Source organism: Dermacentor albipictus, chromosome 6 (assembly GCF_038994185.2).
Source record: "Dermacentor albipictus isolate Rhodes 1998 colony chromosome 6, USDA_Dalb.pri_finalv2, whole genome shotgun sequence".
Classification (NCBI taxonomy): domain Eukaryota; kingdom Metazoa; phylum Arthropoda; class Arachnida; order Ixodida; family Ixodidae; genus Dermacentor; species Dermacentor albipictus.
The window spans coordinates 46,592,297-46,614,459 of record NC_091826.1 but is presented as its reverse complement, the minus strand read 5'-3'; the positions used below and the strand labels follow the sequence as shown (position 1 = coordinate 46,614,459).

Below are 22,163 nucleotides of genomic sequence, written 5' to 3'. Positions count from 1 at the left end.
AGGAGCAAAGTGATCTTGGCGAAAGCTTTGCAGCATTCTTGGGACAATCGAAGGAGGGAGCATACCAGGCAGTTTGCACTCAAGGCGGTAAAATAATTTGAACTCATGCAGCTTCAACAAATCATTAGTTCTGTATGGCTCACCTAGAGCTAACTGCACTTTTCTAGGTGAGCTAAGACTCCACCTCATATATTTTTTGGCCTTTCAAATTCTCAGCCAAAAGATTGCAGAAACGCGTTGTGCCTAGGACATCGTGAACGTTAGAATTTAGGTATACGGGAGTTTATAAATATGCATAAGCACAAGGAAAACAAATGTTACATTAACCAACAAAAAGTGATTTCCGTGAGTAAAATGCACGCACATGCATTAACGAGCGAGACCATCGCAGAAAGCATTGGCATCTATCGCCGCTTGTCTTATTCTCATTTCTTATGCGAATAGCGAAATTACTGATCGCTTTATGACATAATCGATCAACAAAGAATTTCACTTTGGTTTGCCCTTTCGCTTGATCCCTCTCTGCCGAGCAGGTTTAACGAGTCGCGCACAGCAGAAAAAGAAAGAAAAAAAAAGCCCCACTCTCGTGGGCTTGCCAAAGCGTGCGAAATATCCGAAGAACTCAATTGTCGTCAATGAATTACAGCGTTATTCTAGAACTGGGACAACGATATATACGGAGGGGGCAGGTCATTTCGTACGTGTTCTTCATCACCACTACCCGAACGTGTCGCACCTCTTTTCTGGGTTCATCGAGGAAACATTGTGACATTCAAATACACGAGCGATGTATGCACCGTGCCTCAGCAGCACGTCACACATCCTTCCGCCATTCCTCCTCTCCACTGAAAAGGTGACACCCGAAAGGCGAAGAACGTGCGGTGACCCGTCATGGCGCCGAACACCTTTGCCGCTGAAGTGCGGTCGTCGAACTCGTTGGTGACGTTCTGTCTCGTGTTCTGGTACGCACGCCCGCCCTCGCCGACTCCCATGACAGCCGCTTGCAGCTCCAAGGCTCCGACGCTCCGCTTGCAGCTCCGCCGCTCCGCTTGCAGCTCCGCCGCTCCACTTGCAGCTCCGACGGGAGGCACCATTGGTTGTCCAAGAGTAATCGACGTTATCAAAGTACGGTGCCGCCGTCAAGTCGCGAGCCCCGATTCCGGCGTACAGCGCAGCGCGGTGAAGAAGCTGCTTGCCAAGCACCAGTTAAAGAATAGGTGGTACGGCGCCAAACGAAAACCCGAAGTAGGAGATGCCGGCGGCACCTTCCCACTCTCGTATATGGCAGGTCGGCTGTACATTTAGTGGGTCGCCGTGCAACGTCAGCGCTTCCGTCGACGACGAAATCCGATCGCCTCGCCAGAGGTTCGGTGAAGGTCAGGCGACTCCTGAATGGACGCCACCTGTGTCCAGGTACGTTCCACGGTAATCGATGAACCACACGGGCTCCTGGGTTCTCCAGAAGCGCGAACACCTTGCCGAATGTGGCCGGCCCGGAATACTAAAAGCGGCCGAACACGGTGTGGCACACCGCTACGGAATGCGTCCGCGAGCTCGTTGCCGATTCTGAAAGCCAGTTCGAAGACATCGGCAAGAGCTTCTACGGCGCCCTTGAGAAGACGCGCTAAGCGTGTCGCCATGAAGAATAGGGGGGAGGCGAAGTCTGCACCCTCCCCACCTCGGTTGCGCTTCCGCCAACGCCGCTGGTGCCGGCTACCCCTGTGCCGAACCGGGGACTCTTTGTGCTCGTGTTGGTGTTGCGTACACCTGCGTGTTTTTGACGCGAGGGTGCGTTGAAGTTTGAGATCATGTGCAACACGACGACGAGGACGATGGCGCTGAGCAGCAGAGCAAGCAAGCACGCGCCGGTCAGCACTAGGAAGGAAGGCTTTGAGCGCTTTTGGCCGTCGTACTTGGTACCTCCGGCAAGTGGGCTTTGAGAGCCACCCTGCAGTAGGCAAGAAATACGTCTGGACTTCAGTATGTCAGGGAAATAGTTTCGGTCTTTCGTGCAACAGTAATTTACTGCAGATTCGTTGGTTATTAGCGGAGAACACAGAGGGCGGGCTTCGCCTTTTCGGATTCTGGCCCCAAAACGCGACCCACACGTCATAGGAACCATTCGGTAGAGTAGAATTACCTTGATGCTTCAATACCTCCTGAAATTTTTGTTTCTGGGCCTTTCAGAGAGAATATAGGGGAGGGAGAGCTTTATTTCATTCTAGAGTCGTTCATCAGCAGCAGAGAGAGCGAAAAAAAAAGCGCATGCGAAATTTCACCATTATTTTTCTTTTTACATTCTGCACCCACACTGCGATCTACTGACGTTAATAGGACGCCATGATTTCGAAGACAGAATAGTGTTTCTGAACCCTTCGTATGAAGAAAATACCCCCAGTGGGGGAAACGGGGGCACCCATACATTTCGTCCCCGGGTTCTGTGTTTGCTGCCTTTAGAAATCATCTCGCATCGGAATTGCGCGCGGCACCCTTGGACCTCTATAGCTCAATCGCAAGGTCAGTTGCGGAATCCAGTTCACTTGTCTTGCTACTCTGGTAGGTGATTTGAAATACCAGCTTGAGCCGGAGTTATGTCTGCAGTTAAACCATTTCGCGGCACTTAGCAAAGTCGTCTCATCCCTAGCGCAGTTTAACTTCACATAATATTGTCTTACCAACTATAGCTTCCCAGCAGAGATTCCTCGAGTTCAATCAGCAAACGTTGCGATGTTTCCAGAAGACTGAGCGAACATCTTTTACTGATTCGACATAGTTTTCTGACTCCATTTAACCAATTTAACATTTGTGCTGCCCAATTAAGAAAAAGTTTTCAATTTCGCTCTTATTCACACACTTATTTATACACTCGTGCCAGCTTTCCAAACACCTACTTTGTTTCCCTTTGCCGGCAGAAATGGGGCATAACGAGGACAACAAAAAGAAAAGAGAAAAAAATTGACAAGTTGACCATTTTTTTGCTGTTGATTTCTGATTGCTCAGCGCATGCGCAGCCTTCTCACAGTTTACGAAATATTGTGCAAGGTCCTCTACAATACTCGGTTCATAACCAGTGCTTGTCAATAATAGGAGCTTCCCTTGGGACCCTTTCACGTCCTTTGTGTATCGTCGTGCAGGAATTACCATACAAGGAGGTAGGAGTTCGCTATAGAACGCATGCACAACGTTTGTATGCTACAATTTCTCTTAGCGCTTTTCTTTATGTTATTGTTGTTTTACGCGAAGCTGGAACAGCGAAAGGGCGAGTTGCTTGGCCCGTGCTTTTTGACATTTTGGGCAATATAAGATTTCGCAATTGCGAAATTTATGATAGAGCTCGTGTGCCTGATCGCGGGTGCGTAGTATATGTGCAATGTGCATCCTCATGTAGGTGATCACTAATTTTTACGTAGCGCACATTCGCGCATGGAAACACTGAGGCCGTCTAACTTAGTACTATTCCTCAATAATCTCAAGACAAAGGCGTGTCGATCATCCGTAAGAACCACGCGCATTGTCTTTAGCGCGCAGTCGACTGATCAGCGGCCTTCACTGTTGTATTTGATGGTCACGTCGTTCTCAGTCTTCTTTTACCTGTGTCTACGTAACTCTTTGCCCATTTCTGGAATCGCAAGGCTGACGCGAGCTCCTTCGGCCGACACTTACACCTTTCCTGTCAACAAACGTTTCTCTTTTTACATCTGCTCAACTTATTGATTACGCTTTACAGAATGGCCCAACGAATCAAAAAAAAAAGAAAAAAAGAGGTCATTTGCTCACGTGACGCAGTTTGGAAGGCGATAAATCGTCGTTCGCAGACTCGCGCCACGGCCAGGATCGAACGGAGGACCGAATTTCGCTGCCGGGGTGAAATGCGCTTGACTTGTTGCGGAAGGCTGACGAAAGCTGGATGGAAGCCCTGCGTTAGTGTATCCGTCCGTTTTGTCAGAATGGCGCGGCATTTCGCGAGGACAAACAAAAGAGAAACTGCCGATCCCAAGCATGCGCGGTGGGATTTTGCGTTAATGTAAAGCATCTGCCACTCAACGCGTGTGATATAGTGGTTTAGCGCTTAGGTTTGTGCTTGTTTCGCTTCCGTTGTTGGCGAGTTCGCCATAGTGACTGACTGACTGTGTGAGCGCCCGCTTTTACACAGCGCGAAAGACCACCGACGAAATGTAGAGTAGTGCCTGTAAGACCGTCTCGAGTAACCCTTGTCGCCTTGCTGCCTTGCGCGCGCGAGAAGACACAAGTCGAGCCGAGCCACCATGCTTCCCGGCCCATGCAATGGCTTCCGAGATGACGGGCGCTGGCCAAAAAAAAAAAAACGTCAATGTCGTTCACGAGCCCGGCTGCCCCGTGGTGGTGTTGTTGGCCGAGTGGTCTGTTTGATCACGGAAGCAATTAATGAAAAGTTGAGAGGAATTGTCACTCATGAGGAAGGGTATAGCAGCACCGGGAGTGCCCATAAACGCATCATGTTGAAAATGGGATATGTAGTTGGGAAAAAGAGCAAGGAGCGCAACATGGCCAGTATGAATTTCAACCCTGAACAAATAACAAAATAATGTCACTAGATTCGAGGAAGAACTTGTCAAATGGCCAACTAAAGAGTGGGAACATGGTCAGCTTCTAAGTGTATTAATGACAGAAATACGGAAACAGAAACATGTTCGTTGGAAAGGAAAAAATAAACCGAAAAGCTTTTGGAACTGGGAGGTACGGGAAGCGATCGCCGAACGGCAAAAAAGCATCCCAAGAGCACAGGCGGGCAAATAAGGTGCAGTTGCTGCAGGATGAAGTAGCCAGTAAATGGGAAATACACTGGGAGAAAAATTCCATGGTTCAAATACTGGTGCAAGCAAAATTAAGATGTGAAAGTGAACATTGGTTCTCAGAAATACGTGAGAAAAAGAAGGCCGCTCCTAGAATATTTTCGAACCACATAAAATTATTAGGCAGGAAGTCAACACCAATACAACAACACATTCTAGACGAAGATTAAAACAGACTGGAAGGAGAAGCAGCAATAAATTACACCCGAAAAATAACAGCCGAATCTTTGCAAGGCAATGACGAGGTTGTATTTAAAGAAAAAAAAAGAAGAGCATGAAAAAGACCCAGGTGGAAAAGGAGCTGGTGCTGACAAATTTCAACTGGAAGAAAGCCGAAGAGAAAATTCCTAAGCGCACAGCCACAGGGCTGGACGAGGTTCCCGTTAGGCTGATTAGCGAACTAGGACCAAAAAGTAAGAAATGTCTGGTGAAAGCAGTGGAAAAATAACTTTAAAGGAGAGACGAATACCAAACAGTTGGCGACAAAGAAGAATGAATTTAATTTATAAAGGTAAGGGAGAAAAAGATTGAATTCACTCGTAGAGACCGTTGACCATTACATCGGTAATACACAGGCTAGCAATGCAGGCAATCAAATTAAAGCTTGAAGCATGGGCAGAGAGTAATAGCATTTAAGGAGAACTTCAGAATGGCTTCAGAATAGCTTCGCGTTTACATGATAACTTATTTCTTCATACTCAGTGTATTGAAATATCAAAAGCAGAAAGCAGACCATTATATGTGGCCTTTTTAGGCATTACAGGAGCCCATGACAACGTAGACCGCATTATTTTGTGGGATATTCCGGAAGGGGAAGTCTACAGCTTTTGAGATAGATTTACATAGAAACTGCCGTTGGCGTTGAATGGAAAGAGATGAGGAGAGAGGACAAAGCTCATATCAACAAGGGACTGAGGCAGGGATGTCATTTATCTTTACTGCGGTTTATGATGTACATGGTGATGATGGAGAGGGCGCTAGAAGGAAGTAGCATCAGTTTTAATCGCTCATACAACAGGCGAGTACAGTAGTAGAGCAGCAGCTTGCAGGTTTATTTTATGCGGACAATATTGTGTTGCTAGCTAACAAGCAAAGTGATTTATAGCTCTCGCTAATATCTGTGTGCAGGAAGGCAAAAATTTAGGTTTGAAATTTAGTGTTAGAAAATCAGGTGTTATTGTATTCCATGAAAACAGTGAACAGACAGTGGCGATACAGGGCCAGGAAATGCCTCGGGTAACAGAATACCTTGGTATATGGATAAACGAAGGCAATAGAAATATGGAAACACAGGAAAAAACAATAACAGTGAAGCGAAAGAGAAGTGGCAGTCATAATAAAGCACAGAGCGCTATGGGGATGAATAGGTACAAGGTGCTCCGAGGTATGTAGAAAGGTGTAATGTTTCCAGGACGTACTTTTGGAAATGCGGTTCTTTGCTTTAAATCAGGGGTACAATCAGGAATCGATGTGAACCAAAGGTCAGTGGGCCGCCTCGCATTGGGCGCTCATGGAAAGACTACCAATGAAGATGTACAGGGTGATAAGGCTGGACTAGTTTTGAAGTTAGGGAAGCTCGAAGTAAAATTGAGTATTAAGAATGACTGAAGAATTTGGAAGAAAGTAGATGAGCTGGGAGAGTGTTGAGGTATCTGTACAGGAAAAACATTGATTCACAGTGAAGGAAAAAAAAACTAGGGAGCTTACCAGCGAGTATGCGGCCTGTAGGGTGGGCAACACAGCAACAAAGAACGTCAAGAGGAACGTCAGAGAGGCCGAAATAATCTCGTGCGTGGCGGCAATGGAAAAGACGCCTGCCATGTGTAACTACTTAAGAGGAAAAAACGAAATCAGGAAAGAAACAAGGTGTGATAACTCAAACAGAAGCTCATTACTTTTCGAAGCGAGATCGGGATGTCTTAGAACACGCACCTATAAAGCGAGATATCAGAACTATGAAGAAGCGTGTGCTTGCTGCGGTAAAGCTAGGGAAACTATGGAGCATGTTTTATTATACTGTGAAGACGTCTACCCAGTGGTCGACTTGGGCTTCACTGGCCTCCTTGAAGCGAGAGCAGAGGTTCAGCGAGAGCAGTGGAAAAGTAAACATGTCCGCAATAGGGATTAGTAAGAGGCCGATTGGAGGATTGGTGGAATAAAAGTAAGGAAACCACAAAAGGCGGAGACGTACAAAAGCACCGTTCGCAACAGGTGATCAGAAAATTTGGTTGTGGGAGTTCATGGGGTTTTTAAATCTTTTTTTTATTATTGTTTAACCTAGGTAGGGCCTTAGGCAGTATAGCAGCAAATGCTTAGTGGCGCAACCGACCGCCCCGTTCCAAAGGGGACACTCATAACATCCATCCATCCATCCATCCATCCATCCATCCATCCATCCTGGCGACCACGGAGGCGGCCGTAGGAGGCAGACCGCGCGACATTTCAACGTACGCATTGCCTCCCTTTTCACGTGTTGCGGGCTCTTCTTACGGATAATATTCCCGGCAATTTTTCACATCTGCCTTGTGCTCCCTCTTGAACATTTTGCCGCCTCATCCGTATACTCATTTCGTGCTTTTTCTCGCGTTTCGTGCTTGTGTTCTTCTTATATGCGTATCGATTGATACTTATACTTGCGTATACGATATTATATTATATGATATTATATGATACGTATACTTTTCTTATGTTTAATAATTGTTTTTAGACAAAGTGGATTCACACATCACCTATTATCTGTGAACTGGTCGCCTATTGTGGATGGCAAAGAGTGTTTGGTGTCTGCCTAGCTTCTTTCTGTCTGTCTATAGTTCTCCTTCCTCTCTTTTTTTTGCATCACCGTAATTCAGCATATGACTTGGCAATTTTTTTTGCGCTTGTACGCCTACTCTGTAGTGCAATGACCTCCGTGTAATATTTACTAGTATCTTTACATGCATACTTATGTTTCTGTGTTTAGTTTCATGTTGCCGACAATTGCGTTGAGCAAATAATACCTTTTCAAGGTAACAGTCAGAGCCGTGAAGGGACGCCAACTCATCCAATTTTGCTTTTATATTTTAGGAAATACTGCTTTTGTATGTGATGGTTTCTTTTTTCCTCACTTGAATAACTCCTGTTACACGTTGATGTAACTGGATTCCTCCTCTTGCACACTGCCTTCGTGGAGGCTATGTAAGATGCTATGTAAGGTGCTATATATATATATATATATATATATATATATATATATATATATATATATATATATATATATATATATGTATATATATGTAATGTGTGGGTGTGTGTGTGTGTGTGTGTGTAAAACAATAAACATGGCCTAAACAGACACGCGCAAAAGCGACTGGTCTAGTATATGCAATTAATATACAATCAATATGTGACATTTACTGGGCTTAGTTGCACTAAGGTCTGCTTGTACGGCAACTACACATACTAATGAACGAGTAAATTATGTAATTATCGATCATTTGACGCATGGCGCAGAATTTCTTGCTCCGCCCAACCTTGGGATTGGTGCATGCAGCAATGTAATGCACGAAACAGAACGCAGGTTTGATTCCGCCCGAAAAGGTGCAAGCATTTTTAAAGGTGCATGCTCCATTTGTACATATACTCCTAAAACATTTACACCCTTTGGGGTTATTTTGTTCCAGCTGTCTTGCCCGCACTTCCTTTCCTTTAACGCTGAGAGCCCGGCACTTCCCGCGTTATCAGCATGACACGGCGTTCTCGACAGCTGGAGGAAAAACCTGCCATCACACTCAATCTATAGGCGGACATGCCCACCCTCGCATGCTTTCCCTCGCACGTACAGCATAAGGCGCGCATCCGTGACGTCATCGCACTTAGACTCTACGCGGAACGGCACGGCAACGCCAACGGCAAAATTTGGCCTGGGGTGTCCATATAATTCATGAAAAAAGCTAACTTCCTGGGGTCTTCCGATTATTAGACTAGCTACATCAAGATTACCAAAAATGTGTTTATCGAAGCATGCTATAATGCTCTATACAGATTTAGTGCTTGTATGTATGTCCATTTAAAGTATCATCATCATCTTCTTCTTCTTCTTATACTTCATCAGTCTAGTTCCATGACTACTGCAGGACAAACGCCTCTCCCAGCGATCTCGAATTATCCGAGTCTTGCGCAACCTGATTCCGACGTGCGCCTCCAAATTTCCTAGTGTCATCGCCCCCTACAATTTGCTGACGTCCTGGACTGCACTTCCCTTCCCTTGGCACCCATTCTGTAGCTCTGATGGTCCACCGGTTATCTACCCTACACGCTACATGCCCTGCCCAGCTCCGTTTTCCTTTTTTGTGCATGTCAACTAGAGCACACCATGCATACGTAAGTATAGGCTATATGTTTAAAGTATACAGTGTGTAAATATGTATCATACCAGCATTACCTCTGTGAGATCACGGGTGAGGCAGTTCCTGAGGACCTCCCTCCGAATCCCCCCGGGGAGTGGGGAACTTGTGATGTGCCGAGCTCGAGGATTGTGTTGTCGTCATCCGAAGCGAAATACGGGGTGGCGGAGGGGGATGTCCTTCCGTTTGGCGACGAACTGCCACTGGTACCGCCCGCTCCACGACCTCCCCGCGCAGCCATCAGGGCTTGGGCAATGTACCGGTACCGTGGGTCCTTCAGAGATATCGTGGGCCTACGTCGAGTTTCGGTAGGGCTTCTCGTCGAACCTGCATCGTCGGCCGGCTTGGCTCCGACTTCGGCTTTCGCAGACTGCGGCTTGGGGGCGGCCGCTGCACCTGTAACCAAAGAGGCGAAGTTCTTGCAGACCAAGGGACGTGTTCCTACAAAGTGTTCTGGCGTAAAAACATGGGTGGGACATGAGGTCGAGACAGCAATAAACTATATGACCTTTACGGATTCAAAATATTCTGAGTATATGACACTTATGTTAGCCATATAGTTCCGAAGATATCAAACCTGCGTTCCCGAGAAAAGCTCGGCGAATAGGTGTGCTTCCTCCAGATGGTGACCTGCGACCGTTCGGCGAGCCGTCGGCAGCCTTGGCGGGTGACCCCTCAGCTTTTCGCACACGAACGCCAGGAGGTGTTGACGACGTGCCCGCTTGCATCAGTATAGGTTGTTGCTTAGGCGAGCTTCGCCGTTTCGGCGAAGCGCTTCCGGATTTCGTCGGTTTCGCCGGGCCTCGCGCAGGGGACTGGCCTGCCGTTTTTGGCACCCGTATATTGTGCAATTGCATCGGTGAACCCCGAAGCACTGGCGAAGCATCACCGGGTTTTGGAACGCCAGCTTCGCCATGTTTCGGCGAGGACGCACCAGGTTTTGAAAAGGGGTCCGCCCTCACGGGCGATGTCCTACGTGTCGGCATGCCTGCTCGCCCTGGCGAAGCTCGAGTGTACTCTTTCACTCTCGCCGAGCTGGGAGAGTCGCTCGCAACAGTTTTCTCGTGCAGGTTTGCCGGCGAAGCTCCGCGGTTTGGCGAAGCGGTTCGTTTTGGCGAGATTTCCTCGCCTGCCTCGCGCACTTCGCCGCCTCGTTCTGGTGGTGGCGAAAGGTTGGATGACGTAGGCGAGTGTTGACTTCTCGGAGTGTCCCTGCCGCCGCTTCTCATAGAGTTCGAGGATTCGACGCCTTTCGGAGATGCCCTCGCCTTCGTGGGGCTGTTCTCGCCAGGTGTGCTCCCTTTGAAGCGCTGTGGGGAGCTAGAACCAGACCGTTTACCGTCCGCCATGACTCGGCTTCCTTATTTTCTTCTTTTCACCATTGCAAGTTGCAAATCGCGCGATAGGGACGAAAGTGATGATGATGATGGACTCAAGAATTGTGGCACATACCTGTCATGTGCGATCGATTAAGAGTCGGGTGCAGTGGAAAAAGATGAAAAGGTCCCCGAATACAACCTTTACGAGGGAAACGTTTTAAGTAGAAGCTATGATCGAAGAGCAGTCACTCTGGCACGGCCAGGAAAACAGAAAAATAAAGAAAATGACTGATAAAATATTCACCACAAACGCACGCAGTTCGCACCCGCTACTACGCTCACGCCGAACGTGGCGACATGTCTAGAACGACAGGACTGGTACCTTCCGTTTGTGCACAATTCAGTAATAAATATGCACTCTTAGGCAAAGTTACACCCTTTGGTGTGCCCCTTCTGCAACACAACAATAATCGTTATCTGCCTTGATGCGTTTCCTTTCTTGAAAACGCCGCGCCCGCTACTTTCCTGTCGGGAATGCTATCATGCTGATAACGCGCATGCCGTCCGTTACTGGAAAGAAAGGAAACGCATCAAGGCAGATGACGATTATTGTTGTGTGGCAGAAGGGGCAATCCAAAGGGTGTAACTTTGCCTAAGAGTATATAGTGACGACGGTCGGCTCAGCGCGACACATGTCCAGATTGTAGTTGCCCTGCGGATCTTGCTCCTATCTTTATTTTTTTCATGTTTATTTATTCCATTCTCTTTTATAACTAAAAGAAAACACAACAAAAAGAAATCACCGGAGAGTGAGCCCCGATTTGTAACCTATGAGATCAACGCATTAATCAGCTCGTGAAGCATGGTGCAAATTACATTGTGCCAGCTGCTGAACTCTATGGTTTCAGACGGTTATGCATTCGAAGCCGTAGTCGTTAATTTAACAAGACAATGGAAAAATTTGCGCTAGGACAGCTACCACCAGTTTACCTTTTGTTCTAGTCACTTCGTCAGCTCCTTGAAAACAAAGCGGCCGAGAGATGACATTGCATTTTCCTCTGCAGAAATCTCGTCTGTAGCTCACTTATCCTACTGCAGTTAAAACTCCATCTAAGAAAATCCTATTTTACGAAGTTCTCCACCTAATAAAAAAAAATTTAATTCCCCAGCAGGTACTCATACAGTTCTATAATATCATCAACCCGAATTAACGAAATAAACTTGGCCGAACTCGATGTAATAAATTTGTTCTTGAAATAAATGAGTAAAAGAAAGCAGTGAGGTTTTTTCTAATTTTGATACAGACGGGATTTTCTTGAAGCGTGCACTCTAAAGCTATCCCGTTAAAACATCTAGGTACCCTAGCTCTATTTTGACGAGGCTGCACGACGCGCCCATGCACGGAACTGTGGACTAAACACCGCCTGGGTATAAGGTGGTTGCTTTCGTTCTATCGTGGTTTATGCGACAGATAGCTGGATGAGCGGCAAATACAATGCAGCAGTAGCTTTTTTCGTGTCGCTACGTTACAATTTTAGATTTAAAAGGACCGAAATATTCCTTTCTCGATTTTACGCACTTCCCGATTTAACAAAATAACTCCAGCATGGTCGTTACTTCGTTAAATCGAGTTTAAACAGTACTTTCTACCCATCGATGTAAAGAGAAACAATGCAATGGGAATGAGGCCGTCGGTCGCTCGCTGCCGTTTATGCTCTGTGAATAGTTTTGCACCTTCGGCTGCCTGCCGTTTTAATGCGAAAGCATCAAATGATTCGAGAAGCGCGAAATCCGGCATTTTCAGTGTGACCACACGATGGTACAACTTCTACTAGACTATGTACGATAATTACGCACGCATTTTTCAATGGGCATTTAAACGGAAGGGCATTAAAATGGACGTGCCAAATTAGTTCCTCTGGGTTAGTTCGCGATAGACAGCCAACGGGGTTCGAAGATTTCATTGACCATTGATTTGAATGCTCATAGAAAGAAAGAAGGTGTGAGTGCGCAATCAAAACAGGCTCTAGAAATGACAGGTATGAGATATTATTAGTAATAATAGGCATCTTCTCACGAATACCTCCGCCATTCAAATTCACAGCTCCGAATCGTGGTAGCGACTACCGTGTTCACGTAAGAGCGCAGTGCAAGCACACTCGTATTTTTTAAACATTGCATACATGTCGAAGAACTCCAGGGGGTCCGGACTAACCCGGAGTCGATCTCTCAGCACGGTGTGTGTCACAGTTACTGTGACAAGAGCGCTCAGGGACAAGAAAGGACGACAAAGAGGGCGTGCTAATCTCTAATTTTCTTCTTGTTCGCGTCGCTTCAACGCTACGCTCACAGTTAATATCCCAACGCCATCATATCGGCGTTCTCACACCGGCCCTCCATCCGTGAAGGCGTTGACGGTGCTGGCCTACTTCCAGTCGGTGCGGTGACTTAAGCCTCAAGGTCCTTCCCCAATATATTGCGAAATGAAAACACGAATGTGTATAAGGAATGTATAACACGAATGAACGCAGACTATGTCGAAATAAATGTGGGTGCGTACCTTTCGTCACGATAACCACCGATCAAAGCAATAGATGTGTTCGCACCTTTCTTAGAAGTTCTTGGTCGCCACTTTGTCCTGTCAAGGTAGATGCCACCAGCGAAGCAGTTTGGCATCTACCTTGACAGAGTGGAATGGCTCGTGATTTCAATTTAGTAAGGTTTATTATATAACCATCGTCATCATCAAGCGCCGGCTTCTCGGCCGATTCCTCGTGGTAGACAAGCGGCATGGCATAACCAGCAAGCAAGCCAGGGTAGAGGACGAAGAAGAAGTAGCGCGAGAACCGAGAAGACGCCATGTCGGACGAGCTCGGCAAGACCCACACGAAGCGTTCGAAAAAGACAAGGGCGGCGGCGCGTTCTCGGCCTTCGCTCGCTAGGTCCGTGAGGAAGCCGTCCTTGGCTGCACGACCACGCTTTAAGTCGCCGGGTGGGGCTCCCGCCAAAGCAAAGGACCATCCCACAACGACCACCATCGGCACCACCGCCGCTACCACGGATGGTAAAAAGACCAAGGCTAAGCACTCCAAGCACGGGCGGCGAGGGACCGAAAGACTGAGTGGGGTAAGCGATGCTTCAGAGACGGCCCATATTCCGGCACGTCATAAGAAGTAACGGTTCCGGCACGGAACCCTTTAGAGACAAGCAATAGGCCCTTAAGTAACAATAGACGTGAGTGGAGTAAACAATGGTCGACGTGCACCCGGCTGAGAGTGACGTCACGAAAGCTGAGTGGAAAAATCTGGAGGATGTTTCGCCTTTACGAGTGCAACACGATAGCGTTCAAAGACCCCATGAAGCTTCTCACGCTTCCCGGCAACTGCAGCTTATGTAACCGTAATGTGCACCGGAAAAAGCTGACGGTGAGCGCTGTGCACGAAGGCGAGCTTTATGGTTCTTTTGTTGATGATATGCAAGGAACCAAGAAGCTGCGTCGCTCCTGCTATGCTCTCGGACAACTTTTCTTGGCCATGAAGCGAAACCTACGGGGGCGGAGCTTCTGCAAGAGTGCATTCGTATGCAGTGTAGTCCGGGCGAACTCGCCCCCGGTTTCGGTTTCGCCAACCCCGCACAACCACTTTAGTGAGGGCAGATGCAGTTAACTCGGCGTGAATCAATGTTTATTCACACCCGATACGTACCAAGTTGTGAACAGTGAACATCGCAGCCTTCGTTGGAACTCCCATGCAGCCGTATGGCGTAAGTTAGGGCTAGGACGCGCAAACGACGCTGGCGTTGGTAGAGCGCCGGCGCAGCAGTCAGCTCGCTCGCTCACTCGTTTGTACCTAGATGTCGAAGTTTGCGATTTCCAGATGGGCTCGCTTGGTTTCAGCGCAGACGCTGCAAACACTTTTTTTTATTGGTGTGCTCCAACGGTCTATTGTTGGCGAAATTGCTGAACGGCCTCTCAGGGGAGTTGATTGACGGGACAGCGGGCGACAAACACTCTCCAGAAGACACATGTGCCATTTCGCGTTTGGAGAATGTTGAAAACGTGCAATGGTTTCGGGTGTGCCAAAACTCCAAAGAGCAATATAAATATACAATAAAATACCAATAGGTGACTGGTTAAGGTTACGCATCGTTTCAATGTAGGTGCTGTACAAAACAAAAATAATATTGTTTTCAATTTCCCAAGTAAGAAAACGTCAGCAAAACTGCGGGACTGCTTCTAGCAGCAGTGAAAGAGGTGCGCTTAGTTTCCGTAGCCTTCGTTTCATAGCCAAGAAAAGTTGTCCGCGACTATAAGACACACCTCAAACAGCAGCTGGAAAACGCTCCGCGTTTAGAGGGGTTTGTGTTTGAGTTTCCGCGTAACATACTTATGTATTCACGTGTATTCGAATTACAATCCATCTCTATCGCGTATGTAGGTTGTGTCTAAGTTATACGTTTTCTACGTGTTTTATCCTGAGAAATTCAATTAGTTCCGTAATTTCCCTGCGCCACATGGAGGGCTTGTCTGGTTGTGTATGCGTGGTTTGAAATTCGTTTGGCCAATGCGCTCTCGCTTATTAACCATGCTTGTTACCTGCTTGCTTATTAAGGCTCGGACTGCCTTGACGCAAAAGAGGTCAAGGCATACAACCGCGGTTACAACGAAAGCCATCCGCGGGGCAGTGCGACCACACGAGGGCGCGCCACCACCGTTTCCAGATCTGTGTTCCATTGAGCCAAACAAAACCTGTAGAATTGAGTGGCACACACGGTTGATTCTAGCGACCTTGGGAGCATGCATCATAACTTAACCGATAGCATTCCACTTACCTCATCAAAAATCACGGCAGGACGAGCCCCCACTTCGAGAAACTTCTTGCCCAAGCGGTGCTGCTCCCGGGTGAGATGGAACCAGACCTCGTTCCGTGCTTTCGCAAGCACTTCGTAAAGGCCCGACGCCCGATGCCCGAAAACTGCATCACAGCGTGCCAACCGAACTTGGTATGAGCACTCGGCGAGAACAAGCATGAACTGGTTGATCGCCTGATTAGGCAAAGGGTGCGAAAATCGAACTGTCTCATAAGGAACGCCTGGGAGCTTAAAGAGACTAGCAGTCCTTTGGAGAAGAGCTGCCGTAAGCAAACACAGCGTAAAAATATGAGCCGAGTTCTCACGACCGCCACAAAAGGGGCACACTCCACGAGCCGGGATGGCTGTGAAGCACCGGTAACTCAACGGAAGGCATCCTCGCGCCAGGCGGTACATGAACGTAGCTCGCCTAGCGCCGAGGAAACCGGCCGTAATGAGCTTCCAGTTTGCCCTGTGCATGGACAGATCGTGCCTTTGGCAATGCGGGGGGAGACCAGGTTTGTGCCCTGTTAGACCGACATGGCTTTTTGTGTGTGGAGTGCAGTTCCTCAGTTGTGCTGCACCACAACAGCCCCCTTGTACGGGAAGGACCGTTGGCCCGAACCAAGTGCCCCCGCCCAGTCAGCCCGGGTTGAAGGGGAGCACCGGAGTCAATGTATCGAATGATGGTTTGGGTTGACGAGTACATGTAAGCTGTGGGACGCAGCGCCTCCGGGTGCCAAGTTCTCTTCCCATCTGACAACGGTGCTGATTAACGCTCTCGCATTAATCAGCAAGGTCCGGTAGATAAGTCACACACCACAACGTGATAAAATGGTGAGTGTAGTATAAGCAACGCTGCACCAGGAAAAAAAAAAAGCTGTGGCCTGCCGTAGTTGCACTCTCGGCCGCTTGGCTGGGCCGAACGGCGCTAACTGGCGGGGATGGGACGCGTCGGCGACGACGTTCCACGTGCGTGCGTGACGCATTTTCTATGCTGATCTCAGACAGCAGACCCCGGCTTGTGGCGTTGCGGCGGATAACAGCGTTTTGGTGGCACGCGGCAGGCCACACATTTTTTTTTTAAATATATGTCCAGCGGCCGTGGCTGGGTAGGCAAGCCACAGAGCAGGACAGGACGCAGGACAGCTAGCGACATTTCTACGTCTTGGCTGCTATAGGGGCAAGCGCTTGAGCTACGTGAAGGGAATCGCACCAGGAATCACCTGTAAATGGTTCCTGCTACAGTGGTTCCTCACAGTGTGCGTGTATATACGCACACTGGGACAGCCGAGAACCTAGACTTCTGTTTCTATGCCATAAGAACAGCCTATGAGGGTGGCCGACGGCACGCTCGTGATTTCGAAGACAGTGTAAAATCTCGCTCTGAATTCGTGCCCCGCGAGTCACGACAGGCTGGCCGTCGCGCTCGCTGCAGGTCGACCTGTCGGCGCTGGGCATCCACGATCCGGTCGAAGAGGCCCATCGCCGTGAGCGCCAACGAACCTTCCGTGCCTGCCTCGTCATCGGCGCAGCTGTCGCGGTCGCTCTCACTGTCCTCCTGGGCGTCGCCGTGACGTTGGCCTTGCGTTACCGCGCTCAACCTTCCACGCAAAGTTCCGGGTGCCCGACTGCGGCGTGCGCCGAGTATGCGGCCCTCTTAACCAACGCCATCGACGAGAGAAACAGGCCGTGCGACAACTACTACCAACACATCTGCAGCATCGAGGTATGTGTTCTCCTCACCAGTATGTAGGAAACACCAAACTTTCGTAAGCATGGGGACGAGCAGTGCGCGAATTGCACGGACATGCACAGGCACACGTAAAGAACAAGGCGGGCGCGGTTTCGTTGCGATAGCAATTACACGGACACTCGGTGTGCACCCACGCCGTCGGCGTCCTCCGCGCTGTCGCCGCTGTCGCGCTGTCCGGTGAAGGTACATGGGGTGGTCGCGCGTAGAGTGTTAGTCTTCAGAGACGCAAGGTGCGTTTGCATGCAAAAACGACGAAGCGAATCGAACGTACCGCCAACGCTACGATCAGTCGCCTCGACGGCAGGGGAAGGCCAACTTTCTGTCTTCCGCTGCTGGCACGCGTATATGTTCTGGCAGACGTGAAACGAACGTTATCTACTATTTCTTTTTCACTGGGCGCTCAATTAAGCTTACCGTTTTCCGTTGGTCTCATCTCGAGCGCCATCGATGTACGACCCCTGCAGCGCCAATGCAGTCCCTGCCTTGCCCGCGTTTTGTGACGCCTGGTAGCGGTGAGGGCGTTGTTCCTGCCGTCCAGCAGTGGCATCCATGCGTGCGACGTGGCGCAAACGTGTCGCACCCGTGTATAGTTAGAACAGCGTCTGATGAATTCGAGCGCAACGCTAGACCTCCGTATGCAGCAGTCACTGCCTCGACCTTCGGGCAATATTGAAAACTGCTCCCGTGTTCGTATTCACCATTAATTATTTAGTTAATATTAAATAATTAATTGATAATAGGGTATACTAGGTTAGGATGGCGTCGGCACGCGGACCAGAAAATTATACACGCCCAAAACCAGTACCTTCGAGTGAAGTGATTGTAGCTTGCTGGGCTAACCTAGTAACGTGCCCATAGGCTTAGATTTCTTTCTTTTTCTTCTTTTTGCGGGCGACCTAAGCAAGGAATTTGCTTGGCTGCGTATGCCTTTTATTTGGTTACATTCAAGCGATTTTACAGCCAAGCTCTTTATGGCTAGTTCCCCCGGAATCGCGTTCGAGTGTGGACACAAAACTCCATACGTGGGCAGGTCCAGAAGATAGTGCAGTACTGGGATGAGCCACGGCAGAGGTGACGCAGGCGTTAAGCACTCCCCATACGTGGACCGATACCGAAGATAGTGCAATGCTGGGCCTGCCCACGGCACAGGCGCATTCCGCCGTTAAGGAGCCCACATATACACAGCTCCGCGTGTCATCGTTCTTCACAGAGTGGAAGGGCACTGAGGTTTTTTTTCTTACCTCCTACGTTTGCAGATGAGTCGGCTCAAGAACGACATCAGCACGGTGCACCGTATCCGGCGCGACTCTTTCAATAATGTGACGACAAGGCTGCGGAATATGAGTGTGCCGGATCAGGGGCAGTCGCCGCTGCAGAAAGCGGCCGCCTATTTGCAGGTTTGCGAGAGCGTAATCCGCGGCAGCAACGTCCAGGAGGTGAGGGAGGCTCTCAGAAAAGGCGGCATCACGTGGCCCGACCACGTGGATCCTTCGGCCAGTTTCATCGACGGGATCTTCTACATGTCGGCGAAACTGCACACGACTGCCATCATTCGCGTAGAGGTATGGCGGTATACGGAAACGTATACGGAAAGCTGTGAAATTGAACGAACAGAGCTCAAGCTGAACAGAACGAAAGATGGATTATGGAGAACACATCTTTAAGTCACTATTGCAGTTTTTCTATGAAACGGGCCTACATATTTATATTTCTGGTTCCGGACGGACGTTGTGCCGCGAGGCAACCCAAGCGGGAAAACAAAAATGTTCTACAAAAAAAGTTGACTCGCCATCCCGGCCCTGCGAAAGTGAATGTCCCGCGAAGCTGTGGAAAACCGCCTCTACAACTGCGGATGGGGGCATCTATAAATTCGATAGCATTATATGGCCCATGAAGCGAAACACTGGGCGTTAACATCCGGTGGTGAGGTGACGTTTCACGTGATGACGTAACGTGATTACGTCATCACGACACACTGACATGACGACGTCAAACCATAGGTGGCGCGATGACCCTCACGTCAAACGTTACATTAGGTACAAATGGCATCGTCACGTGACGATATCGCCTGATGATTTCATCACAGCATACGTGACGTCGCGCAGTGACGTCATCGTCAAGAGATGGTGTCACCTGATGGCATCATGTGCCGCCTCTTGGATGAGCTGCGGTATTGGCCGAATTTTTTGTGCGAGCACGTGGCAAAGACCGACCAACCCGACCAACCACAGGCTGAAAGCTTCGCTCTAAAATGTAAGCCCATCGCCCCTTACAATATCGGCTTAGCCAGGTCCAACCAGTTATAACGAGAGCGCTGATTCGGTGCTTGTGTACATCAGTTCCCGTGCACCTGACGATGCATGGCTACGCGATGGATAAACAGACAGGAGCAGATTGGCTTGCACGAAAAAATGAAAAAAGGTAAGCCTATAGGCCACTACAATGTATGTTTTGCCAGGATGAATCTCTTCTCTCGAAAGTACCGGCTCGTTGCATACATACCTCCTCGTGCTCGTGTGCCCGCTTATTCACGCGATGAATGAAGGAATTCGGGAAGCTTGGGTAACCCGGAAAAATGAAACAATAATTAAAGAAAAGTAAGCCTACAGCTCGATACCACGATATTCCAGCCTGGTACAATCACTTCTCTCGAAAGCACTGGTTTCCTGCATATATAATTTTCTGTGCCCATGCCGACACCTACTTACGCAAAGAATAAATGGGCACACGCAGATTGTCTGGCACGGAAAGATCAAAACGCTATTGACATTAAATAGTAGAATTTTGCGCCACTTGGTGATGCATATTTGAATATGGTCGGAATCAAGAGACGAGACCAAGGCAAGGCGAGATATTTACTGTGAGGTCTCAGCCCACCTTTTCGTTCGCTAGCTGCTTCTCCATTTTTTTAGATAATCTTCGACTAATGCGGTTTGATGTCTTCGTCAAATGCGGTTTGACAGCTGACAAGAGGCGGAATTCATCACTGCGAATCACTGCAAGTAGCGGGGCACTAAAAACGTTCAGGTTTTTTACCTACGTTTACTGTCTTATCATTTAAGTCTTTCATCGCTGGTGATCTGCTTTTTGCTTTTACCACTTGTACAACAAAGCATGCAGCTGAACCAACCTTTAGACACAGATCACTCTCCTCATCCCAGGAGGAACTGATTTCCTACGCAACGCGTTATTTACAAGTAGTTCACTCTCCCCCAATATATATGGGGGAGGAGGAGTAGGATATGACGATGCGTAGAGTAAGGTATAAAGGAAAGTGATAGCCTCAAAAATATGGGGGCCGGGGGGAGGGGGCAGGCGAAGCCAAAAAGGAAAACAAAAGCATAAGAATTAAGTAAGGAATGAAGAAATTATATAAAAAAACACGTATAAAGCGTATACACACTTACAACCAATTACTTACAGCCCTTAAAGACAAACACTTACAGTGACTGTTCGATGTAGTCAAAGGCATACGCCACCATGAAAATTCTTTGCCATATATCCCTACAAATTATGGTTCTCGAAGTCTCTTTACTATATGAATAAAACTTTAGGTGCAACACCTGGATAGCAAGGCGGAATGTGTCTAATGACTCATTTGGAGCTGTTCGAAGCATATTGCTCTGTTCTGAACCAGAAAACTGTCCTGTCGATGGATACTGTAAGTTGAAAGATTTTTGAAGGTACCAACCACGTTCCTGTTTGCCATGAATACGTTAAATTATTTGTGAAGGAACCAATCCCGGTTGTGATCCGAGAAAGCGCTTTGTGTGCTTTGAGAGGTGATTGGTGGCACTGTTTTGCATCACGTGTTATACGCGTACGTGAGAGCCAGCCAACGGGTAGTTCGAGCGCCCCTTCCTCGGGGGCCAGTTCGTAACCCCGTTCAGTGTGCGCGACCTTCTTTCGTTACCGGAGGTGGGGCGCCTCAGCGACAGCGTCGCAAAACGCTAGCTGTCAAGAGAGAAGAATGCGAAAACGCTCTCCTCACCACCGGTAACGTCACACAAGGATAACCGCACAGTGGGGGTTTGCGAATTACTACCCCACGACAGTAAAGGAGAGGTATACTCGAAAGCAATTCGTTACTTCTCCGAGCATAAATGAACCCTAAACAGATACCACAGGCGGAACCAACTGGCCTGGCACTTGCAGTACCTCTGCAGATATTCTTGTGCAAATATTCACACAATGCTCATCTTCACTAGCAATTCCTTTTCAGGATTGATGCGCTCATCTTCCCGCGTTTTTTTTCTCTCTTTTTTTTTGGTGAAGACATTATATGCGTGATGGGACGTAAGGCAGTGTTCTAGCTTATAAGCATCTTGCGAACGTGTACGGTTCCTCAGCATCTGCGGCCACTATGAAGCTCGGCGCATCCTTGTTGCAGATACTTGGAGAAGGTGGTATGGCCAATCCAAAGTTACAAAATATCATCCTAGCAATAACGCGATAAGTTGCCGTTGATAAAAGAAACATTGCAATGTACCGGTTCCATTCGTCGCCCAACATCAGGTGCAGCGTAAAGGCCAGGATACAACTACTGAGCTCCGGGGTTTTGTCTGAAGCATCCTCGATGCTGACGCATGGCGCGATCTCTGGTGTTCTGGTGCAGTTCCCGCCTAATTCAGGTTCTGAAAGCTGCAGCGTCTGTTACAGCTTGTCCCGTCGATACAGTAACTGGTTACATGTAATTGATTACTGAAAAAAAGAGAAAAAACTCATCAGCGCTTTCACTCTGCGAAGGACGATCGAGCAGCGAAGCTGTGGTACGTTTTACCTCAATCGACGCATCAGCGTGTGTCTGTATATTTGTACACATATATCATAAGGTCGCCTAGGCGACTATGACGCAACCACAACAAACAACGCCCACTCGTGTCAACAGTGTGCATAGGACGCAGGTGGCCGTTAAACTGATCCTCGATGCCAGCTACGATACACGTTGACTGGAGCGCAGTGCAAAGGAGTGCATGAAATAAAATGTTCGTTTGTAATTAGCGATTGAGCGTAATTCTTACATATT

At 48.3% G+C, this 22,163-nt stretch overlaps 2 protein-coding genes across 8 annotated transcripts in view; one reads left to right on the top strand and one right to left on the bottom strand.

Moving 5' to 3' along the window:
- LOC139061031 (EEF1AKMT4-ECE2 readthrough transcript protein-like) overlaps positions 1 to 22,163 on the top strand; it is a 186,164-nt gene that overhangs the window by 30,191 nt on the left and 133,810 nt on the right. For 5 of the 7 annotated variants that reach the window (XR_011515150.1, XM_070540458.1, XM_070540455.1 and 2 more), the window contains 2 exons: positions 16,820 to 17,110; positions 18,394 to 18,699. Coding sequence is in view for 6 of the 7 variants with exons in the window: in XM_070540458.1 (XP_070396559.1) it covers positions 16,820 to 17,110; positions 18,394 to 18,699 (597 nt within the window). In the remaining variant the exon portion in view is untranslated. Of the gene's footprint in view, positions 1 to 13,336; positions 13,660 to 16,819; positions 17,111 to 18,393; positions 18,700 to 22,163 lie in introns of those variants that run through there. The other 2 variants (XM_070540459.1, XM_070540460.1) reach the window with 2 other exon arrangements.
- Positions 180 to 10,594, bottom strand: LOC139061040 (nascent polypeptide-associated complex subunit alpha, muscle-specific form-like). Its single transcript, XM_070540475.1, has 4 exons — positions 9,792 to 10,594; positions 9,253 to 9,610; positions 3,778 to 3,916; positions 180 to 1,948 (listed from the first exon to the last, which is right to left on the bottom strand). The coding sequence occupies exons 1-4, from the start codon at positions 10,561 to 10,563 to the stop codon at positions 1,625 to 1,627; spliced, it is 1,593 nt and encodes a 530-aa protein (XP_070396576.1). The 5' UTR covers positions 10,564 to 10,594; the 3' UTR covers positions 180 to 1,624.

What these genes read in the sequence shown, in the direction of transcription:
- LOC139061040 (XM_070540475.1), bottom strand. Translation starts at nt 10,563, where the DNA reads ATGGCGGACGGTAAACGGTCTGGTTCTAGCTCCCCACAGCGCTTCAAA. An exon ending in TCACCCGTGATCTCACAGAG is followed by an intron (nt 3,917 to 9,252) that starts GTAATGCTGGTA and finishes ACACTAACGCAG; the next exon opens with GGCTTCCATCCAGCTTTCGT. An exon ending in CGCCTTCCAAACTGCGTCAC is followed by an intron (nt 1,949 to 3,777) that starts GTGAGCAAATGA and finishes TGCCTACTGCAG; the next exon opens with GGTGGCTCTCAAAGCCCACT.